This window comes from Scardinius erythrophthalmus, assembly GCF_964197995.2.
Source record: "Scardinius erythrophthalmus genome assembly, chromosome: 2".
Taxonomy (NCBI): domain Eukaryota; kingdom Metazoa; phylum Chordata; class Actinopteri; order Cypriniformes; family Leuciscidae; genus Scardinius; species Scardinius erythrophthalmus.
The window spans coordinates 24,167,470-24,188,744 of record NC_138222.1 but is presented as its reverse complement, the minus strand read 5'-3'; the positions used below and the strand labels follow the sequence as shown (position 1 = coordinate 24,188,744).

Below are 21,275 nucleotides of genomic sequence, written 5' to 3'. Positions count from 1 at the left end.
TATTACTTAATTAGAATCGACAACAATGTTACATAGTTTTATTCTGCATTGATACTTCATCTCTAAACATTACGCTAAGAAAAAATAGACACAAATAGCTTCCTAACACTAACTTGGGGCATTACCCATAATGCACTTTAAGATAGCTAACAATACTATGTCCTCTGACCTGGGTATACATACACCACTACAGCCCCAGGCATGGTCAACAAATGTCTGTGGGTGTGTTTTGAGATACATTCATCATAATTGGTTGGAAAGGTTTGTACTGCAGGGCCTGTGGTGACTCTCACACACATCAGTGGCTCTATCTCTGCCAATCAGCTCATAGATAAACTCAGGTACACACCACTGGACAAACACTGATAAGAATGAGCAATCTTCTCCCACAGTCGTACACACGAAACACACATTTGTACACGCACAAACAGGTTGAAATGGAAGAAATACAACCACAGTCTTAATGATATGATCAAAACATGTCATGCGCCGTCATGTTGAGCAATCTGTGCTTTTGCAGTCGTTTTAGATGGAAAAACACAACACAGGCACAACGCAAACATCCATCATATCTTTCTAAATATTTGAAGTGTGTATTTATGTCTATATAGTCAGTAAGAAGCAGCTTGAGGGGATAAAACTCTTTCCCTATACGCATTCGGTTTTAGTGACGTTAGCAGACACTTCAATTAAACATCGCTCCAGTCTCAATCCTAAGGGCAATTAACCATTCTATCTTTAGAAACCCTTCCTACCACACACTCACACACATATCCCAGGCTTATAAATGGCCTGAAAAGCTGTCAAATTAATGAAGAGTGACTGAATGAAGCGTGGAGCATCTTTGAACTGCAGCCACTGTGACTAATAGAATTGGTGAGCCCTCTTTTGTGTCTCATGCCTCCGCCAAGGGAAAAGCCTCTAAACCCTTTCCCGGCAATCCTCAGGGAGCTCCTTCATACACTAATCAGCATGTTTTATGTATTATTTAAAATGCATTAGCTTGGCTGAATGTGCTAATAACTGGCTCATCTAGAGCAGAGACACTTCAGCACTTAATAGAAGGAGCAGGGCGACCATGGGAGGGTATGTCACATTTAAGATGCGCAAGTTTAAGGTGTGCAGAAAGATCTGAAGAGCACTGGCACGACGTGTTGATGGCATGAGACGCTCATAAGACATGATTGTACTTTATATGATGTAGACAGTGATGCCGGAAAGAGCTTTAGAGTGGGTGGGTTATGATGTCACTATATAAAACGACTGAGCTCATTAAATATTAAGTGCAACAAGTGCAAATAGCCCGCCTTGTTGGTAGAAGCTATTTACACTAACTCCGCCCACCAATGTCTGGTTGGGCCAGACAAAACTACAAAAAACGCCTGAAATTTGTCAGCCACAGTGGCGTATGGAGTAAGGCGGGTAGCAGATTCTTTTGACGCTAGTTCGAACCAGAGTTTGAATCCGCCTTTTGCCAAGCTCGTTCTGCTCCCTTTTCCCATCGCATATCAGATTGGAAAAGCATGAAGGAAATATGTGAAAAGTGGAATTAAAGTGCCTAACGGTTATTTAATATTAAAGTGTTTATCAGGTAGGGTTAGGGGTAGGTGTAGGGAGTGCTTCATTGTCCTAATAAGGCGGCATTTATTTAATACATTTTATAATTTACGCTCAATATGTTATTATTGCATACTGTTTTATAATGTACTAAAATACTGAGGGGCAAATAGTATCTAACTACTATTTACACTTGTTGCAAAGAAAATACTGCTATTTTTATATAGTGTAAATAGAATCTATCACTATTTTCACTTAGTCTAAATAGCATATCACTAAGTAAATACTGCTATTTTCACCTAGTGTAAATAATATATATTACTATTTGCACTTAGTGTAAATAGCATCTAAATATTATATTGCCTAATATTAATAAGTTGCATATTTGCTCAGTAATTTCTAGTCATGTTACCAAACCTTTGTCGTGGTACTTCTTATGAATTGATGACCTGTGCCAATATGCTTGCATGGGCTTGTAGGCATTTATTGTGGATTTGACATTTTGATATTTAAGATTTAATTTTATGTTCACTCAGATATTTTTGTATAACATTTTTTATTAATAAGTGATTAAGTTTACCAAAAAGTATCATCAAAAATCCCCCTGAGTTGCATGCATGCACTTAAAATGCTGACTGACTGCATCAGTTAAATGCTGCTGCAATTTAGTAGGTCATAAGATAAAGAGCTTGTAAGATTTTTTTTTTTAAACATGGTCCAAAAGCTTTCAGTTCCTGTTTGTCACCTTTAGATCAAGACTAGTAGGTGTCACAAATGAAATATCTGTCAGACTTTAAGGATAAACAACCACATGGACTCTCTACTATCAGGGTTCTTTATCAGTCTAGACTGATCATACTCATCTGCACACTTCAGATGATTGACTGATTGATTGACTGACTGAGACAGGGTTTCAGAAGATGTGTGTGAATGACAGCACACTCCTTTACATCCCTTTCAACTCGCTGAGTCTGCCAGATCATTACTGTCAAAGCCTATAGGCTCAGTCCTAGTGTCATGCATGTTCACTTCCCTATAGCAACCTGTCAGGATTTCACCTCTACTGCAATGTTGGGAATATCAAACTAAAAGTAGCAACTCTAGGAACTTTAACTACATTTTTCATTAGCATCACAGTTGCTCGGCTGTTTTTAAAATGGAATATTTGTGAAGTAATGAGTTTATTTTACCAACAGATGAAAATGCTACATCAGTGTTTTGACTAACATTTCCTCTCTCATGCTCTATAAAGCATTTTGAATTCCAATTAATTTTGCTGAATAGTTCAAATTTGATGAATTTAAATTAAAACATCATTTAAATTTTTTTACTGATTCACAGATTCATTTGAGCCACAAAATGGCAATACAATATTTTAATATTTTGAATAATTTGACAAAATAATATACATGACTGCTTAAAAGTTTCTGCTTAAATGAGACAGAAAACTGCCTCCAAATCCCCAGACGCAGGTTAATCCACCTGGCTGCCGATGTAGTCTACGCCATAATGCACGCTGGGAGTTTGTGATCTGTTATTTCATTAAAAGAGTTAGTAATGTTTTTTTTTTTTTTTTTTTTTTTAAGAAGTTAATAATTCATAATTCTTGAATTAATTAATTGTTACAACAGTTAATTGTTGTAAATAATTAATAATTCACCAATCATGCATTAAATTAATCAAAATATCTTTATATACAAAAGATTTTATTTCAAAGAAATGCTGTTCTTTTAAATTTCTATTCATCAATAAATCCTGAAGAAAAAAAAAAAAAAAAAAAACGTCACGGTTTACACAAAAATTATAAGCAGCACAACCGTTTTCAGCTTTGATAATAAGAAATGTTTCTTAATTTCCATATCATCATAATAGAATGATTTCTGAAGGATCATGTGACACTGAATACTGGAGTAATGATGCTGAAAATTCAGCTTTGCCAACACAGAAATAAATTACAATTTAAAATGTAAAACAGTTTTAAGTTAGTAAGTAAAAAATATTTCAATTAATTGGTCAATTAATTGCAGCCCTGGTAAGAATAAGAAAAACAATTTTATCTTTAAAAAATATTTCTTGTAAAATGTCTTACCAACCCCAAACTTTTGAATGGTAGTGTACTTAATTATTATTTTTATTAGTTAAATGTTGTTCATCATTGTTTTTGTTATTTCAATTTTGGTGCTTAATAGTTTTTATTTAATAGTATTTAGTGTAAACTAATTTGTTGAAATGTGTATCATAAGTAATTTTCTGTTTTGATAAGAATATTGGTAGAACTTTATTTTGCAGTCCTGTTCTGCGTGTACATACTACAATATGTACTTCTTATAGCAATTACAATAACTGAGTTATAACTAGGTACTAACCGTGAACCGATCACCAAACCTAACCTTAACCCATCTAGTTACCTTATATTACCAGTACTTTCTTGGGCAAGTACACTAAGTACACGTACTGTAAAATAAACTGTAAGAAAAATGGTTCTAAACAGCCAAATTAGGGTTCTTTGGCTTGTAACAATAGACCAGTTTCGAGCCGACGTCACAGTTACGTCACGGCGCTAGCTGGTGGCAAAAGGAAAGGAAAACTGAAGGCGGCCGACACAAACCAGCACAGATTCGGCTACAAAATAAGGAGCTTAAATTATTATTATTGTTATTAAATGTCATCTTGTTGTGTTGTTGGGTGCAAGAATCAACGGCGTACAGGCTCCAATTTGAAATTTTATCGCATAATGTTTTCTAAATGATTGTGACTATTTGTGAATCATCTATGAATTTATACATAGTTTTGATTGATTGTGACTATCCTTTTTGAAGAACCTGGTAAAAAAGGGTAATCAAATACATAGTTAAAAAATGAATATGCTGTATCTGGAATTTTTATTTAATCACATCGTTAAAATTGCACCGTAATGTCACTTACATTGTCGTCTTTGTGTCTGGCCGTGGCGCTGGCTAGGCAGAACTGCGGATCGTAGGCTACCACACAAGGCTTAAATTGTATGTGACCATTACAGTTATAGGCATCTAAAGATTTATATGCCCTCAGTTTCTCTTTACACTCAGTTTCTCTATCGGGTAGGTGTAGAAGTCAGGCCACTCAACCGGAGGTAGCGTTGACGTTAATCCTGTCAGATCGTCCATTCATTGACTGAGCGCGTACAGGTCAGCCAATCTGGGATGTACGTTAAAATAAAAATTTCCAAATAACAATCGCGGTCCTGGACAGTGAGTGACCTTGCACATTAAGATAAAATCGGATTTTCTCCAGTCATTATTAAAAAAACAAGCTTACAAAACTTGCAAACCAACGTTAGTAAAGTGGCCAGAGGGATCGTTCTGCCACCACCTAAGCTCCGCCCACACAAAAACGTCACCATGTTTACCAACTGAAAATTGGTCTATAGCAGAACCCTTTTTGGTATTAAATAGAACCCTTTTTATAAGGTTCCATAAAGAACCATGCTTTGAAAGTGCTATATTTGACCATAATGGTGTTATAAATAACCTTTTTAACAATATTTATTTTTATTAATATTAGTATCTTCATATTATTAATATTACTATTATTAATATTATTTTAGAAATTAATTAATTAATATATATATATATATATATATATATATATATATATTATTTTTTTTTTTTTTTTTTTTTTTTTTTGTCCTCTATCTGCCTGGTATTATATCTTGTTGGCTCTATTTGGGTTTTACATAAAAAAAAATAAAAAAAACACGTGGTGTCAATTACATTTTTTATTGACATGGCTGATTGTAGCAAATATGACAGTGCTCTGATAACAGTTGTTAGCTGAATACAACAAATTATAATTTACATTGAACACGATATAGATGTAATGAAGACCAAGTTCCAGTGAAATATCTTCACAATCCTCCTTCAATGTGTGTATAATGGACAGTATGAGCCCTTTAGGCATAAAGTCATAATTAAAAAATATCATAAATTCTATATCTCTGTTACTTTTTGGAGAAGAGAAGATGATTATCCTTAACTGAACAGAGCTGCTCACACTTACATGTTCTGTTAAACTAAAAACAGAAAAAGACATTGTCAGGAATGATTATTACAATTAATAAAGATATAATTTGCATACATTAAAAAAAATAAAAAGAAAGAAAGAAATCATTTACCTGTTGAGAGTGTGTTGACAGTCTGTTTAGTTGTATAGCTGAGCTCCAGAAATTCAGTAATGAGGTGGCTTTGACAGTTACAGATTTGAAAAACAAAAAGGCGGGAATAAAGAACACCAACACAAAGAACCATTTCAGCATATAAAGGATTTTTCAGGACGATACGGTTCTAAATTGAACTGTTACTACATGTAAAGAACCTTTAAAGAACCATCTTTTTTTAGAGTGCAGAATCTCAATCTCTGACCAAGTCCAGTTTTTCAAGTAAAATTCAAGTGTCTTCCCAGTTTACTGTTCTACAAGATATTAAACGGTATTCACTCTGGGTCAGAGAGGATAGAAAGGCAGTGTAGTCAAACACATGCGTGCATGCGCATTAATGCTAACACAGTAACACACATACACAGACATACACCTGCCTCGGCTGTGATTTTCCGTCATGTTTCTGTATATGATCTGGCAGTTAACTGTGTGAACATACTTACAGTTGGGACAATTACACAGCTCCCTGAGAGGCTCGACCACGGAAGCGTTCAGGTCAGAGAGCGAGAAGCTTCACACTGTTTTATGGCTACATGAGTTCCCATTACAGCCCACCGCTTTGTAGTCTTCTCTCCTGTGAATCCCTTGAGGAAAGCAATGGACCATCACGCCTGACGAATTTGATTTGGGCCAGTGAAATGAGTCTCTTTGTTAGCTAAAGTGCATGAGAGCACTCGCAGACAGATGGAGAGCAGAAAAATTCCTAGTGGATTTTCAGACATATAATTAAATGCGATCCCTTTATGCCCGTTTCAATGGAAATTTAGGAGGATTTTTTTCTTTTTCTTTTTTTTTGTGAGAATATGCCTTAAAAGTAGAAATCAAGAAGTCAGTGGCATATAAATGTAGTTTGCTTGTTAATTTATGTATTCAGTAAAGCACCAAGAAGAACTTAATCACTTTAGCTCTTAATAAGCGCTTAATGTCTTTTAAAATTGAATTAAACATCACTTGACTTCTCTTTGTACTGACACACAGATGTCTGATGATTAATGGTCATAGAGACCGGTAATATTTTGGTGGCACCTTTTTTTTTTTTATCCAGGCTTATTGATCTTTCCAAGAGGATTGTTTAGCAGATGACATCACCCCAGCAATATTTCCAGCCCGGCTGTGACAGTACAGAATGACAAACAGCCTAAATGCACACACTGGGATGGGGACAGATGATTCAGGGGAAAAAAGAGCAAATCTTATCTCCTTTCAATCTCTGTCAACAATGTCAAATATCCCCTTTCACCCAGCACAGAAAGCAATGTGAGGAAAACAGAAGCTCTCCTAAGCAACTTCTCCTGCCTTAGACGTCTGATATAGTAACTGCTGTTTTCTGAGTTATGAAATTATATAACCTCTGACAAGAGTCTATAAACAGTTTCTCTGCAAACTGCCTGGTAATCCATATAGCGTAGTTTTCGAAACCTTATAGCAGAGTGTCTGAGTGCAGATGCCAGCAGTCTTAGAAAGCGTCTTTCTCCACAGTTTGTGTTGTAGCACAATTGCTCTTGCAGTAGTTTATGGTAATGACAGGGCTGATAAGGAATACATAATGCTATGCTTTAACTTAGTATGAAATAAATGCAGTTCAAGTTTTCTCCTTAAGCTCCTTACCTTACCTCAGGCTTGGAAAACTAGCTTTGTAGTTTTCTCACTGCCTTTGCACAGCTTTAACTTCTTTTTTTTCTAGGTTTTGTGCTTCATGTTTCCACATAGGGACTATATGTACATTTCCTCGAACAAGATGCTAAATGTGGAGAAGAGATAGAGACCTTTCATAATACTTAAAGGGATAATTCACCTAAAAATGAAAGTTCTGTCATAATTTACTCACCCTCATGTCGCTCCAAACATGAATGACTTTTTTTCTGCTGTCCATACAATAAAAATCAGTGTTGTCCAGCTTTATTTCTGAATCCCATTGACTTTCATTGTATGGACAAATAAATCTTCTTCAGAATATCTTCTTTTGTGTTCGCGTTAGAAAGAAAGTCATCCAGGTTTGCAGCAACATGAGAGTGAGTAAATTATGACAATTATCATTTTTGGGTGAACTAATCCTTTTAGGATTAGCTGTGGAAGAGTTTGTTTGAAAAAGGCTTTACTTGCACATCGTATGTGTAATGATTAAAACCTTTACAATATAAGAATGTTTCGGTCCAAATGCAATGACAGGACGTCCTACCTGCCTGTCAACATATGTATTTCCATACCTCCGTGCTCCCATTACACATCATCAGCGCGTTGTAGACAGTCACTGGGCCCTTTAAACAAAGAGCAGTCTTCTCTTACAGTTCCTCCTGAACCAAAACAAAGAGCTTATGGTGCGTTAACACCATGTCATAACCGTAATTACAACATGGCAACCCATGATTACTCAGTTTACATCCTCAGACTCGGATTTATGCATTTACAATCAATACCGAAATTAATCTCCAGAAGTCAGGTGTACACAAGTCAGTCACAAGTAAGAGCTCTGTAAGTTGTTTACGTTTATTATTATTGAAATGTTATGTGCTTTGAGACATGAGGTAATTTAATGTGCAAACTCTGCTGTGTGTGGCTATGTGTTTTAAAGGAGCCGTGGCTTTGGAGAACAGGATCTAAAGATAGCTTACTATTGCTAGCCACTATGGCAATTACCTACCCTACCTTTAAGAATGAATCTGCGATGCCTGCAACTGACACATTCAGAGAGGAATCTTGAGACATATTACTCTATTGCTAAAAACAAACAGCATCTCAGTTCTGAGGTGTTGAGATTGTTATATATGAGTCATCAACTTCACAGGACTGATGTCCCTATGGAATCTCAAGTGTTGGAGTGATGAGAAAAGAAAAAAAAAGATTAGAACATGTGAGCTTCCATACCCCACAGCTAGCCTAGGCAAATAAACCTGCGTACAAATATTCAGATGGCATAACTGAGTCACAAAACTACTAAAATAAACCTATAGGACATATCAAACAAAAGCGAGCCCATATGGCCTGAAATTATGACTCAACTGCTATTAAGTGGCAATTTATTCAAAAGTTAGGTGGGTTGGGACTGCAGGCAGCCTTTTCTGCTATTTTATCTGAATAACAAAATGGGCTGCTGAGCGTTTTATGAGCTGATCTGTTTTGTTTTCCCTCTCTTTCCTCCACAAGCCCTTTTGTGTAGTCTATTCACTTTGCCCCCGTTAGAAACCAGGCTTCTTCTCAGTGCAAGTCCAAGGACCATTTTTCAATTCATTCTCACTGCTGCGAAACAAAAAAGGAGAAAATAGTGTCACTTGGCTGGTTGGTTGCCATGCCAACACCAAGAAATAAGCAATTTTTTGTACATTATGAATTGAGTCATTTTAATGGCATATTGGTGGTGTAGCTTCTCCTTTGCAATTGACCTATTTGTCAAAATGTTTGTGCTTTTGTTCATTAACGCCCACTCTGACAGCACTAATGATGTATTTAGTATGTTTGAACTTGCAAAGTCAGTCACTTGCCAGAGGACAAAGACATTGTAAGATAGTGAATGGTAGTACTGTTGATTCATTTGTTAAATATTTATGCTTTTCAGTGACCTGAAGACTGACTCACATCACTCTTTAGCTGTCTCGTTTTTGAGTGTGAGGATGTTGGAGGTGGAGATTTATAGCCTTTTCTCACAGCACTTGATATAATTAAACTTATCAATTTGATCCAGATCCAGAAAGGTTCAAATGACAATCACCAGTGACTTTGGACTTCGAAGTGGCTACAGAAAAAAAGAGACTGCAACCGGGCCCATGCGAAAACAAGGATAAATATTGGAAGGGCATTAAATGTAGTCACGCAATGCTGATGTTGTTAACATTAACAATTTGAAAATAAAGTATAATTTGCACGGTTTGACATGATATGATAAGCGATCATTAGATTTAATCAGCGCGATTTACTGCAATGCTTTTTTTTTCCTTAGTTGGTCAGAACAAAAGTGGATGTTACTTGCTTGTTCAGATGACATTTTCCGGTGAAAGTTTTTATGTTGGTCATACTTCCAAAAAGTAGAATCTGTGATTCCGAATGACAGTGTCCACACCACCAGCACGGTGACTGTCAGCCGCACATTCTCCTCAAAACATTGGATTCATCCGCGCTGTGCCGAGGAAAAGAGGAAAAACTACGTACTGCAGCTTTAAAGGAATAATTCTCTTAAAAAATAAAATTGTCATTTTTTACTTCATGAAGATTCATTTGTGTTGAATGTTCTGACTACTTTTTTTCCATATAATGAAAGTGAATCAGGACAGTGACTGTCGACCTCTGCATTTTTTTAAAAAACACCACAGAATCATATAAGTGGTTCAAATGACTCACCTGTTATATTCAAAATGTTCAGAAGTCATCATTCTTGTGAGAAAGATCGGAATATAAGCCATTATTCACTGATGATCTTCTGCTCCAGTGGGCTGATAACCACAGCAACTGGATCATTGACTTCAACTTGAGAACTGAATCAGTCTGATTCGTGACCGAGTCATTCAAGTCATTTTTGTGAATTGTACCAGCAGATTCATTGAAAAGATATGGTTGAAAAGAATGATTGGTCCACAAATCAGACATCGCTTCTTCTTTATGAAACTCTTATGAGCACGTCAAGGAAATCTAGGGAAAGTTTCTATAATGACAAACTTAATATTCAACAATAAAATTGACTTGACTGCACTGACACTATTGGATGAGAACTGAACTGAGCTGGATGATGACATCACTGCTTTCTGCAGAACTGCTTTATAGATGAAATGAACTAATAATTTATTATCTTTACAATGGAACTGAATCAACACTGAACTGACTTCAGCTGAACAATGACACATTTTTCTTTTACAGCTGCTGTGCAGCCGAAATGAACTGTTTGCATCACTGACTAATTTTCCTGTTATCACTGTAAAGCTGCTTTGAAACAATCTGTATTGTAAAAAGTGCTGCTTGACTTGACTTAATGACAGAGCTTCAGAATGACAGAACATACATTTTTGGTTTTTAGTTCAGTTATACTCAGCTGGTACTCTGATTGTTGCACCATAGTTTATGCCCATAACAAGTTAAACGTTTGATGTTTCTCAAAGGTGCTCAAGTCGTTGCCTAGAATCGAAGGTCGTCCCGGGGCTTCACTTCCACCGATGGACTTTGAGGCTCTTGAGTCTGGTCTACGAGCGGCATATGGTGATGAAATCACCCCTGAAGATGTGATGTCAGCAGCCATGTACCCCAAAGTCTTCCAGGAGTTTAAAGAATTCACATCAAACTTCGGCCCAGTGGACTGCCTTAACACTCGCCTGTTTCTGGACGGCCCCAAAATCGCAGAAGAGTTTCAGGTACGTTTCTATTAGATTGTGATACGCGAGGACACGCTGTGACTCACAGCAATTACATCGATTGACTTAATTTCCTTATCACTGTGCCTCATTCCTTCTTACTGATTTTTCAACTATATTTTACTCTGTTAAATGTATAACACCACGGGATGTAAGTGTGACCTTCTAAACTTTACCCTGACTGCTCTCTCACTGAGAGATTTGCAAAATTAGATTTCCTTGTGTCCTCAACTAGCCTCCAAGTTTATTAGCACACTTTATTGCAACAGTGGTTGTAAAATGTATTAGCATAGTAAGATTGAATTGTGCTTTTGTGTTCAAAATATGTTGCTTTAAACATCTAGACTCTCTTTCTGAAGGTGCTGTGAAGTCAGATAAACAATAAATTAAATTTTACACCTCTAATTTAACTGAGAGTTTGACTTTGTAAAGTTCAATGAGTGCAAGTTTTTTAGCCTAATCCATGCTAGCTCCTGAATAATCTCGAACTGGTACAGCTGTATCTCTATCTAGATGAGCCCTGAGGTGTTTCTAAATGTGTTGATTGGAGCTTAGCCGTGTGTTTGGCTTCTAAAACCCCATTATGAGTTAAGTGGGTGTTACCTGGCAGCCATAAATGTGTCTCGGAGTCCTACTGCAGGCACCACGAGAACTGAGAGCACCAGATGCAGGACTTGCATAGTTGATCACGCTCCGAGACAGAGCGAGAGCCAGCCAGGAATCAAACTCACCTACAAAGTCGTTTTACTTTGAAAAAAGCACCAAATCTGTTAGATTGCTTGCATCTCTTAATCATCTGCTGGCCTTATTCTTCAAACCAGGTCTCTACTCTTTCAAAACTAACCAGATTTTCCTCGGTTGTTACCGTAAATTTCTCAGGGACTGAAGTTATTTGGCGGCGTGTTTCTCCACCCAGTCGAGCTGTCCAAATGGGATGTTAGTCGTGGCTGATTAGCGTAGATTAGCATGAGCTATATTAAGCTGTCACTGAGGCAAATGCAAGCACACCCCAAAATAGCATCCCCTCCACAGCCAAACAGCACATGGTACAGACCTAATGCCTCCCAGAGGCCTGAGCAAATCACTCATCCCTTAATCTGCCTTAATTCTACCAAAGTTTTTTTTCACCTGTTGTGCCCCAATCTTGTTTTGTTGTATGTTTGTTTTTGTTAAGTTTTTTTTTTAGCTCGATCGCAGATCCTCATTTCTCATACCTAGCTCTTCAATGTGTCTTTATATGTTTCTGGCTCTTTTCCTCTCACAGGTTGAGTTAGAAAGAGGAAAAACGCTGCACATCAAAGCCTTGGCCTTGGGTGACTTGAACAAGTCTGGTCAGAGAGAAGTGTTTTTTGAACTCAACGGCCAGCTGCGTTCAGTCTTGGTCAAGGATACGGCAGCAATGAAGGTAACTGTTTGCTGTTTATTTTATTCCCTAGATTGGTTTGTTTCATCACTGAAAAGCAATTATCCTGACGCAAACAGTACACTCAATCATTCAGACATGTTTTGCCAATGTTCCATTTTCTCTCTCGAGGTGTGAATAATTTCTGTCATAAGCTAAAAATGATCTTGCTCTTGCTGTCATAGGCGTTTATCACTTAGAGGCAAAGGTGTTAAAAACATCTTTTAAATTATTAGGGCGTACAATGTATAGCTGTGTTCCATTCGACAGGGTCCCTACACAGTGTCCACTGCTTCCTACTCCCTGAACATGGCGTATCGGTTGAAGTGGACTTCGCTGACAATAATCACTCATGCAAACGTCATCAAAGAAAGTTAATGATGGGGTCGCGCAGATTATGATAAAACATAAATAGATATTATAAATTACTTTTGAATTTAAAATATATAAAATACATATACAAAAACATACAATACAAATACAAAACACACATTACAGTATGTATTTTATGTAATATAATCAAAACTTAGGCTATATGTTTATATAGCCTTCTTGAATGACTTGCGGCAATTAATAGACTATTAACAGATTTGAAGCAGTTCTAACTGTAATGCTATAGGAAAATAAATGATGATTTGATTAACTGTGTAAATGTGCGCTTATCTTATCTCGTACGCTTTGACCGCTTTCTTTTCCATGCTCAGCCGCATAGTAAACACTCCCAACTTAAATGAAGTAGCCTAAAATAAAAAATGACCGAGCCTCATCCTCTTCTCAACACTTTTACTTTGTCATGCCTATTCATACAATAGAATATGCAAATGTAACATCCATCGCCATAACCATTCATAAATACTCTAGTTTGTATAATAATAAAAAAAATGATAAATGGGCTTCTTAAAACAAATGCGTAAATTCCTCCATCGCAGAGCCGTTTAAAAACTCTTTCAACGGCTCTGCTCCATCCTTAGTTCTGACTGGTTGGGTGATTTTCGCTCTCCAATTCCTGTGAAGTGATGTATCAGTGTTCCCTATGCCGTTCGCAGTTCCCTTCGAACTGAACATGTTTGCTCCCTTCGGATTGGAATCTCACTTAAGATGGTGAAATACCCTGTGAAGTCCACTTCGCAGTCCACTTACGGTCGAATGGAACGCACCTTATGTTTTCATTACAAGTCAGTAGTGCTGTGTGGAAACTTTATGTCAGCCGTGGACACAGCAATGTAACTGCACCACACTGCTTGTAAAAATATAATTTGGCGGATTATAGCATGATTTGACTAAACTGAAGTTCTCACTTTCATTGCCCACACATAAAACACATCATGTTTAAGATGATTCATTACAAGATATTCTTTCTGGTAAACAAAAAAACATTCATATAGTCTGTCCTACTCTGAAAGATGGTTTCTACCCTCTGTAAATACTCTTTTGGTTTATTATTCTTAGTCTTGTTTGGCAGACAGAGGATGGTCCAAACACATGTAGTGTCTTCAGTCACAGATAAGTCAGAGTGATGACACTTGCTCAACATATGCTCAATAGAGCTCGCTTTCTGCCTCAACACAATTAGCAAGAGCATTTCTCCTCATGTCACATGAAGTTCATTTTTGCAGGTCCACCATTTTTCTTCTGCTGTCTGAATTGTGAATGCCTTTGAAATGAAAATTAAATCTGATTTATCTCTAGGCTATTTGTTAAACGTTTAACATGAATGACAGATACTAACACTGTCGCTGGTTTCTGCCTTATTCATCATAGCTGTGAAGTTAGGAGAACAATAGTTTTTTGGTGTGTTCGCACTGCAGGAACTCGGAACGATTTTAGTTCTATGAACTCCTTTTGGAGGAACTAATTTATCTCCTATTTCAGAGTAATGTCTAAACCAGCACTATAGGAACTACCAGTGACGTTAGTGTACACCGATTGGCCGAACGCATGCGAAACACCAGCACCCACCATTTTTTTAAAAAGCTGTGTAAACACACAGAGATTATAGCGTATATATATTTACTCCACAAACTAACTCTACGAACATGGAAAACAGTGATAGATGGGCCTCAGTGATTGATTAGCCTCTTAACCTTTGCGCTAAGGAGAACAATTTTGAGGGAACCAAGAGAAACATGATTAGGCCTATGTATTTCTGCTCAGCTAGCAACACTGGACATCAGCCACATGGCATACGCTAATACCTTTTCATATACTGTCTATTATTATTATCAGGACTGTTAGACAGATCGTAAACTATTGAACACGGAGAATGCGAGCACTGTGAGCTCAGGTTCTAGCTGGTGTTCTTAGCGCCGTCGAAATAAAGGTCCGCCACGGCATCAAAATAAAAGCCACAACAACAAGCGCGGCTTACGTCACTTCAGAGTTCCTACTGGCGGTGCGAATGAAACCTGGAAAATTTTCCTAGGGGAACCATTAGTTCTCGGGGAACCACCCTGGTGGCTAAGTTCCTAGAACTACACTGTGCGAAAGCCCCTTATATATATATATATATATATATATATATATATATATATATATATATATATATATATATATATATATATATATATATATATATATATATATATATATATATATATATATATAAATTAAATAACATTAGAAATAGTATATACAGTTTTATGCACAAGTTTGGGCACCCCTCTGAGGTTGCATGATAATTTGCTCTGTCTTTTTTTTATATCGTAGTGATATGCCATTCAGTTTCTAGAGAAAGCTGGATAATGTGATGTTTTTCAGACAAAACTTCTTAGTATAGCAGTATTGAGTTGTATAAAATAAAATCAAATGTGAAAAATAGGCTGTGCAAAAGTTTGGCCACCCTTTTAATTGTGTTGATTTGAATACCTGTAGTCACTAAATGCTGATTGATTGCAACACATAATTAATTTAATTGGCTCAATGAACAGTAGACTGAAAATACAGGTGCAACCAATCCTGAAAAAGGACATTCAAGGTAGCTAATTGCTAGTTGTGTTTCTCTTTGATTCTCTACTGGAAAATAGCTACATGGGAACCTCAAAAGAACTCTCTATTGACTTAAAAACTAGGATAATTCATCAATATGAATTAGGAGAAGGGTACAAAAAGTTATCACAAAGGTTTAAGGTCTCTGTCTCCACAGTCAGAAATATATTTAGTAAATGGAGGGAACAGTCCTTGTGAAGGAAAGATGTGGTAGGCCAAAAAAATGATCTGAAAGGCAAAGGCGAAGAATGGTTAGAATGGTCACAGACAAACCACAGACCACCTCCAAGGAGCTCCAAGAACATCTTGCTGCTGATGGTGTCATTGTACATCGTTCCACTGTCCAGCGCACTTGCACAAGGAACAGCTCAATGGAAGGGTGATGCGGAAAAAGCCTTTTCTGCGTACTGCCAACAAGCAGAGTCGTTTGAGGTATGCAAAGGCTCATCTGGACAAGCCAGAAATATTTTAGAATAATGTGCTGTGGACAGATGAAACTAAGATAGAGCTATTTGGTCATAATCAGAAGCGCTTTGTTTTGGCGAAAAAAGAACACAGCGTTCCAGGAGAAGAACCTGCTCCCTACTGTAAACTTTGGTGGAGGGTCCATCATGCTATGGGGCTCTGTGGCAAGCACAAGTACTGGAAACCTTGTCAAAGTTGAGGGTCGCATGGATTCTGGATGGTTGGTTGTTTCAGCAGGACAATGATCCAAAGCATTGTTCCAAATCTACCAAGGAATTCATGCACAGACCCAGATACAATGTTCTACAATGTGTGTGTGTGTGTGTGTGTGTGTGTGTGTGTGTGTGTGTGTGTGTGTGTGTGTGTGTGTGTGTGTGTGTGTGTGTGTGTACATATATATATATATATATATATATATATGTTATTTACGCTAAAAAGTATAATTATTTACACTACCATTCCAGAGTTCGAGGTCTTTAAGATTTCAAGGTTTTGAAAGAAGTCTCTTTTGATTAACAAGGCTGCATTTATTTGATCAAAAATACAGTACAAACAATAATATTGTGAAATAATATCAAGATTTCAAATACTTTCAGCACAGTTTAATTAGTAGTCTATTAAAAATATATATATTACTAAAGCAGAAACATTATATGTTTGAGGCGTGCACAAATTCATTATGATCTTTCTATTTGCCAACATTTTAACAGTCCATTTAATCATGTTTCTCATAGCAGAAGATGACTGGTGGTTTGGAAATAGCTGTGAGGGAAAATGTGTCAAATATTTCATTGCCTCTGGTCTCTCCTGTAATCGTCTCATTCTGTTTTCTGCTTCGCCAGGAGATGCACTTTCACCCTAAAGCCTTGAAAGACGTGCGGGGACAGGTTGGAGCTCCCATGCCCGGTAAAGTGGTGGAAGTAAAGGTGAAGCCAGGCCAGAAGGTGGAGAAAGGTCAGCCTCTCTGCGTACTCAGCGCTATGAAGATGGAGACCGTCGTCAACTCGCCAATCTCAGGCATAATATCCAAGGTGCATGTCAATGCCGACAGCAGCCTGGAAGGGGATGACCTCATCCTGGAAATAACTGAATAAAATGTAAAAGCTACAGAGGTTAAAGGTTGCTTTTCCAGAATTGATTTTTAGACTGATCTTGTAATTTGATGGATTGGTGGAATTGTGATTGCTGATGATTCTAACGTGGTGTAAAACTCTCCTGAGCTTTCAGAGTCAGAATAATTTTTTGGCTGTTGTTTGATTCAAAATACAAGGATATAGATGAAGCATTTATAGCCTGTAACCAGAACCAACAGAAGCCTTTTGTAATTCACTTTTTGGTATTCAGTTATCGCTCTGTTAATACACTGAGGACACTGAATGTACTTATAGCCTTGAGGAAAGGAGGACACATGACACCGACATTACAGACAGATCATTCCAGTTTTAGTATTATTTTTAAAGTCAATTAATAACATATTAAAATTAACACGATTCATTATAAATCCAGATGACAATAACATAACTGAATTTAAATGCGTGCGTGCATGTGTGTGTGTGTGTGAGAGAGAGAGAAACACTGCAAGTTGTAAGTTTGAAGAGGAACAGCAGTTTCATATTAATGTCAAGTTAGTGGAGCGTAAAATCAATTTTAAAATGTCTGAAATATTAATACCAGCAACTATTCTAGTAGATGCGCATTGAGCACAGTGTCGTCATGATAACATCATACTGCAGATCTTGCCAAAAGCAATAAAGTTGATTAATCATGAACACATAAGATATTCAGATGTATATAATAATCAACAATAACTTAAGATTCAAAACCAGACATTATTTTGGACTAGCTCATTATGAGGAATGTGAATGTACCTAATGTGCTGTGGTAAATGTGTTATTATAATGCTTTTGAAAGTTACTGCACAACAAATTCCTTATTTCTTTCTCCTCTCCTCTTTTTAATCACTCTATCACCTTTTCACCACGGGAGCTCTAAGGAATGCGCTTCCACTGTAAGTGAACTGCAAGTCATTACATAAGCAATAATGAAGTAAACAAATGTAAAACATATGTCTGTGGGGCAGCAAATAGAAGCTTCATTTTACAAATACTCCTACAAAATCTTTTGTAAATGTAATTGTGTAATATGTTTGCATAAATCCCACTTAAAAGCTCAAACAATGTGTTTTTCTCATTCAGCAGAATGCGTTTTAAAACATTCCATATTTGAATGCTGTACAAAAAGCGACCGTAATTATGGGTAACCGTAATAAGTCTTCAGTCTGTTATTAATGATTATGCTGCACAAGATAGTTCATACTTGACCTTGAAATAAGCCTTGATTGCAGTCTCATATAGAAATCTCACTGTGACATTTCAAGGTGGATACATAGTGAAAATGGGATTCACAAAAGAAAATCTGGATTTTTTTACATAGGGTCATAATACAACGGTTCATACTGATTGAAAAGTTGACGTAGTCTGAAGAGATCAAAGGACGAGGGTGATTGTTTATATCGAGCTTTTGGATGCATTCAGTTTTTCTGATTGAATCTTGCTTGCTTATCAATGGCATACTGCTGAGAGATTCCACAATTTGCAATAAATCATATGACTTACATGGTTCTCACACAGGTTTGAGCTTTTAGAGGAAGTGTGTGAATGAGCCTCTGCAAAAAGTGTTCATATATGTTTTCGTGTGTATAAAAGCCAGAGATGCATAGACACCCACGTGTTACCAGGGATACCAAAAGAAACTAATGTTCATTGAAGCTGCTCAATTAAAGCTGTTTTTTTAATGCCGCTGTTCGGCAGCTTCTGCCATGTTCTGATGTTTACAAAAGAAATGCTCAACCAATAAGAACCTGTAAGGAATCAACATCTTGTGGGTTTGATGAAGAATGTTTCTGTTGAACTAACAGGACTACAATTATTATTTATACTGTGCAAACTTCATAATTATATTCTATCATCATTACAACTATTGCCTTTTCTTTTTGTTCTTTTGAAATAATTACTGTTAAATTTGTAATTCATAGTAAACTCAAATTCTGTACGTGGGCAGATAACTGAGAACATTAGCAATTCAGTCCTTAAGTCTTTCAGTTGAGGATTTCTTTATTGAAGCTGAAGAATTAAAGCTCCATACATATTGGTTTAATCATTTAATTTGTTGTAAAAGGGAATGATTTGTCTTTGTATGTCTGTTAACTATGTATGTTGAAGCAGTTGATTGTATTTACATTATAAGAATGTTTATTTTGTCATTTGGTTTCCTTTTCCTCCATTTTAAACTTTTGTCTATGGTTGTTGTTTTGTAGTTATCATATTAGAGATATGTTCAACAAAGATTGAAAAGAAATCAATAAATTAAATAATAACAAGATAAAATATCTCACATGTGATCCCTTTACTCACAAACGCACTGAATGAAATGAACTGCTCTTCTAATACATTGTGATGTGTTAGTGAATTTAATGACCTAGTGTACTCGCTGTACTGTAGGCCATTGTACAAAGACTATTTCAAAGGTTTTTTCACAACACATTATTTTTAGGTACATCATTGAATATATCAACTTCAGAGAGGCTAACAATAACAAGTTAGCTTTGAAAGCATGAGATCCCACCCTCCCTTCAGAGCGTCTCAAAAGCCACGGCTCCTCCAAAAGACATAAACACGCACAGCCAGAGCAGAGTCTGCAAAGCGTCACAATATGAGAGACGGCGTTAAATTACCTCATGTCTCAAAGCACATAACATTACAATAATAACAGGGCTGCCAACTCTCAAGCATTCAGCGAGAGACTCACGCAATTGACACTTTTCACACGCTCTCACGCAACACATCCATTTTCTCACGCAGAGAAAAAATAAAACAATATGTCACATAATGTTACATTTATCCCAGGAAAGCTATTTAATGACCGTAGCACGTTAGTTGGCTAGAAAAAGTAGCTAAAGAGGGGAGTATTTTGCTAAATATGTGCACTATATTACATATTTATTATATTTTTATTTATATCATTAAAATATTATAACCTTGTTATTATAATAAAAAACACATTTATATATATATATATATATATATATATATATATATATATATATATATATATAGACCACTTCTATTATTTTTTTTTTTTTTTCAGGATGTGAAGAGATTTACAACCAGTAGGCTATAACAAAAAAGTGTTTATGAAAAACATTGCCTACCCTACCTTTAATCCAAGGAAAAATGGAGGTGATGATATACAGTATTTACTCAGTATGAAACATTTGCAGGGTAAATATAGTATTTAATATCTAATAAGTACTTAAATGTGATATGTATAATCACTGATTCATCACTGATTGTATAATGATTATAGCCACAACCTGTCATCCGCTTTCCCTTGAAATCTGGATTCAACTCAAAGGCAGATGCTTTGTTGTTAACGGACCCTTCAAGGGATACGTGACCTGGAGGCTGCCATGTTTGTTTCGGGTACATTTGTCATGTGACAGATCACTCGTCAAATGCAGCAGACGGGGAAAAACAAGTCAATTTCATGCTTTTAAGAGCCCTCCATATTGAATCTGCTGCTGCTAAAACATTTACTATAACAATACCTTATTTTTTTGTTCCTTGAAAAAAGAAAAATATTTTTGTCAGAATACACTGAGTTTTTGAAATGGCTGTCAACTGTTTCCAACCCCGAAACAAGAAAAAATTAAATGTTAAACAAAAACACAAGTTTTCCTTAATAATAGCCTACTCTCTAAGAAAAGTCACAATGAAAAGGGCACAATGTTAACAGTCAAGGCACCTTCTTTTATATAGCGCTTTTAACAATAAATGCCTCAAAGCAGCTCCACAGTGACAACAGGAAATCACAGTAACAGAGATTGTTTTGGCTTTACAGCAGCTCTAGAATAAAGTTATTGTCCAGCTAAAGTTAGTTTTGATTGATTGATTCACTTCCGTTGCAAAGATCATTGGTTATGAACTTAGGGGCCGCTAACACGACACCGCTCTAACAGAAAACCCTCAACACGCTCCGGCCCGCTCATCCGCACAAACCCTGAAATAAATTCAAAGGTGCAAGCCTTGAAATTTTTTGAAAAAAAAAAGGTTAATTCTGCGCAAATCTCAAAAACGCAAACCTGCGAAAACACAGACGCCGTGCGCATGCGCATCACGTGTTTAGTCTATAGGTATGCGCGTTTTAATATATATGTGTGCAGGCGTGTAGACCTTCTTTACAAACCAACCCTTAACAAACTGCTTGTCTGGCCTTAAAAATTTATAATAAAGAATTATTTATCGCTTCCCCATAGCCGCGCCAACCGGAATTATCCTGA

General features: G+C 36.6%; 1 protein-coding gene across 1 annotated transcript in view; it reads left to right on the top strand.

Annotated features, from left to right (window-relative positions):
* Positions 1 to 19,286, top strand: part of pcxb (pyruvate carboxylase b) — a 249,787-nt gene extending 230,501 nt beyond the window's left edge. Inside the window, exons 19-21 of the mRNA XM_081348433.1 lie at positions 10,837 to 11,085; positions 12,350 to 12,490; positions 16,780 to 19,286. Of these exons, the coding sequence (XP_081204559.1) occupies positions 10,837 to 11,085; positions 12,350 to 12,490; positions 16,780 to 17,031 (642 nt within the window). The 3' untranslated portion in view covers positions 17,032 to 19,286. The remainder of the gene's footprint in view (positions 1 to 10,836; positions 11,086 to 12,349; positions 12,491 to 16,779) is intronic.
* The last annotated feature ends 1,989 nt before the right edge of the window (positions 19,287 to 21,275 follow it).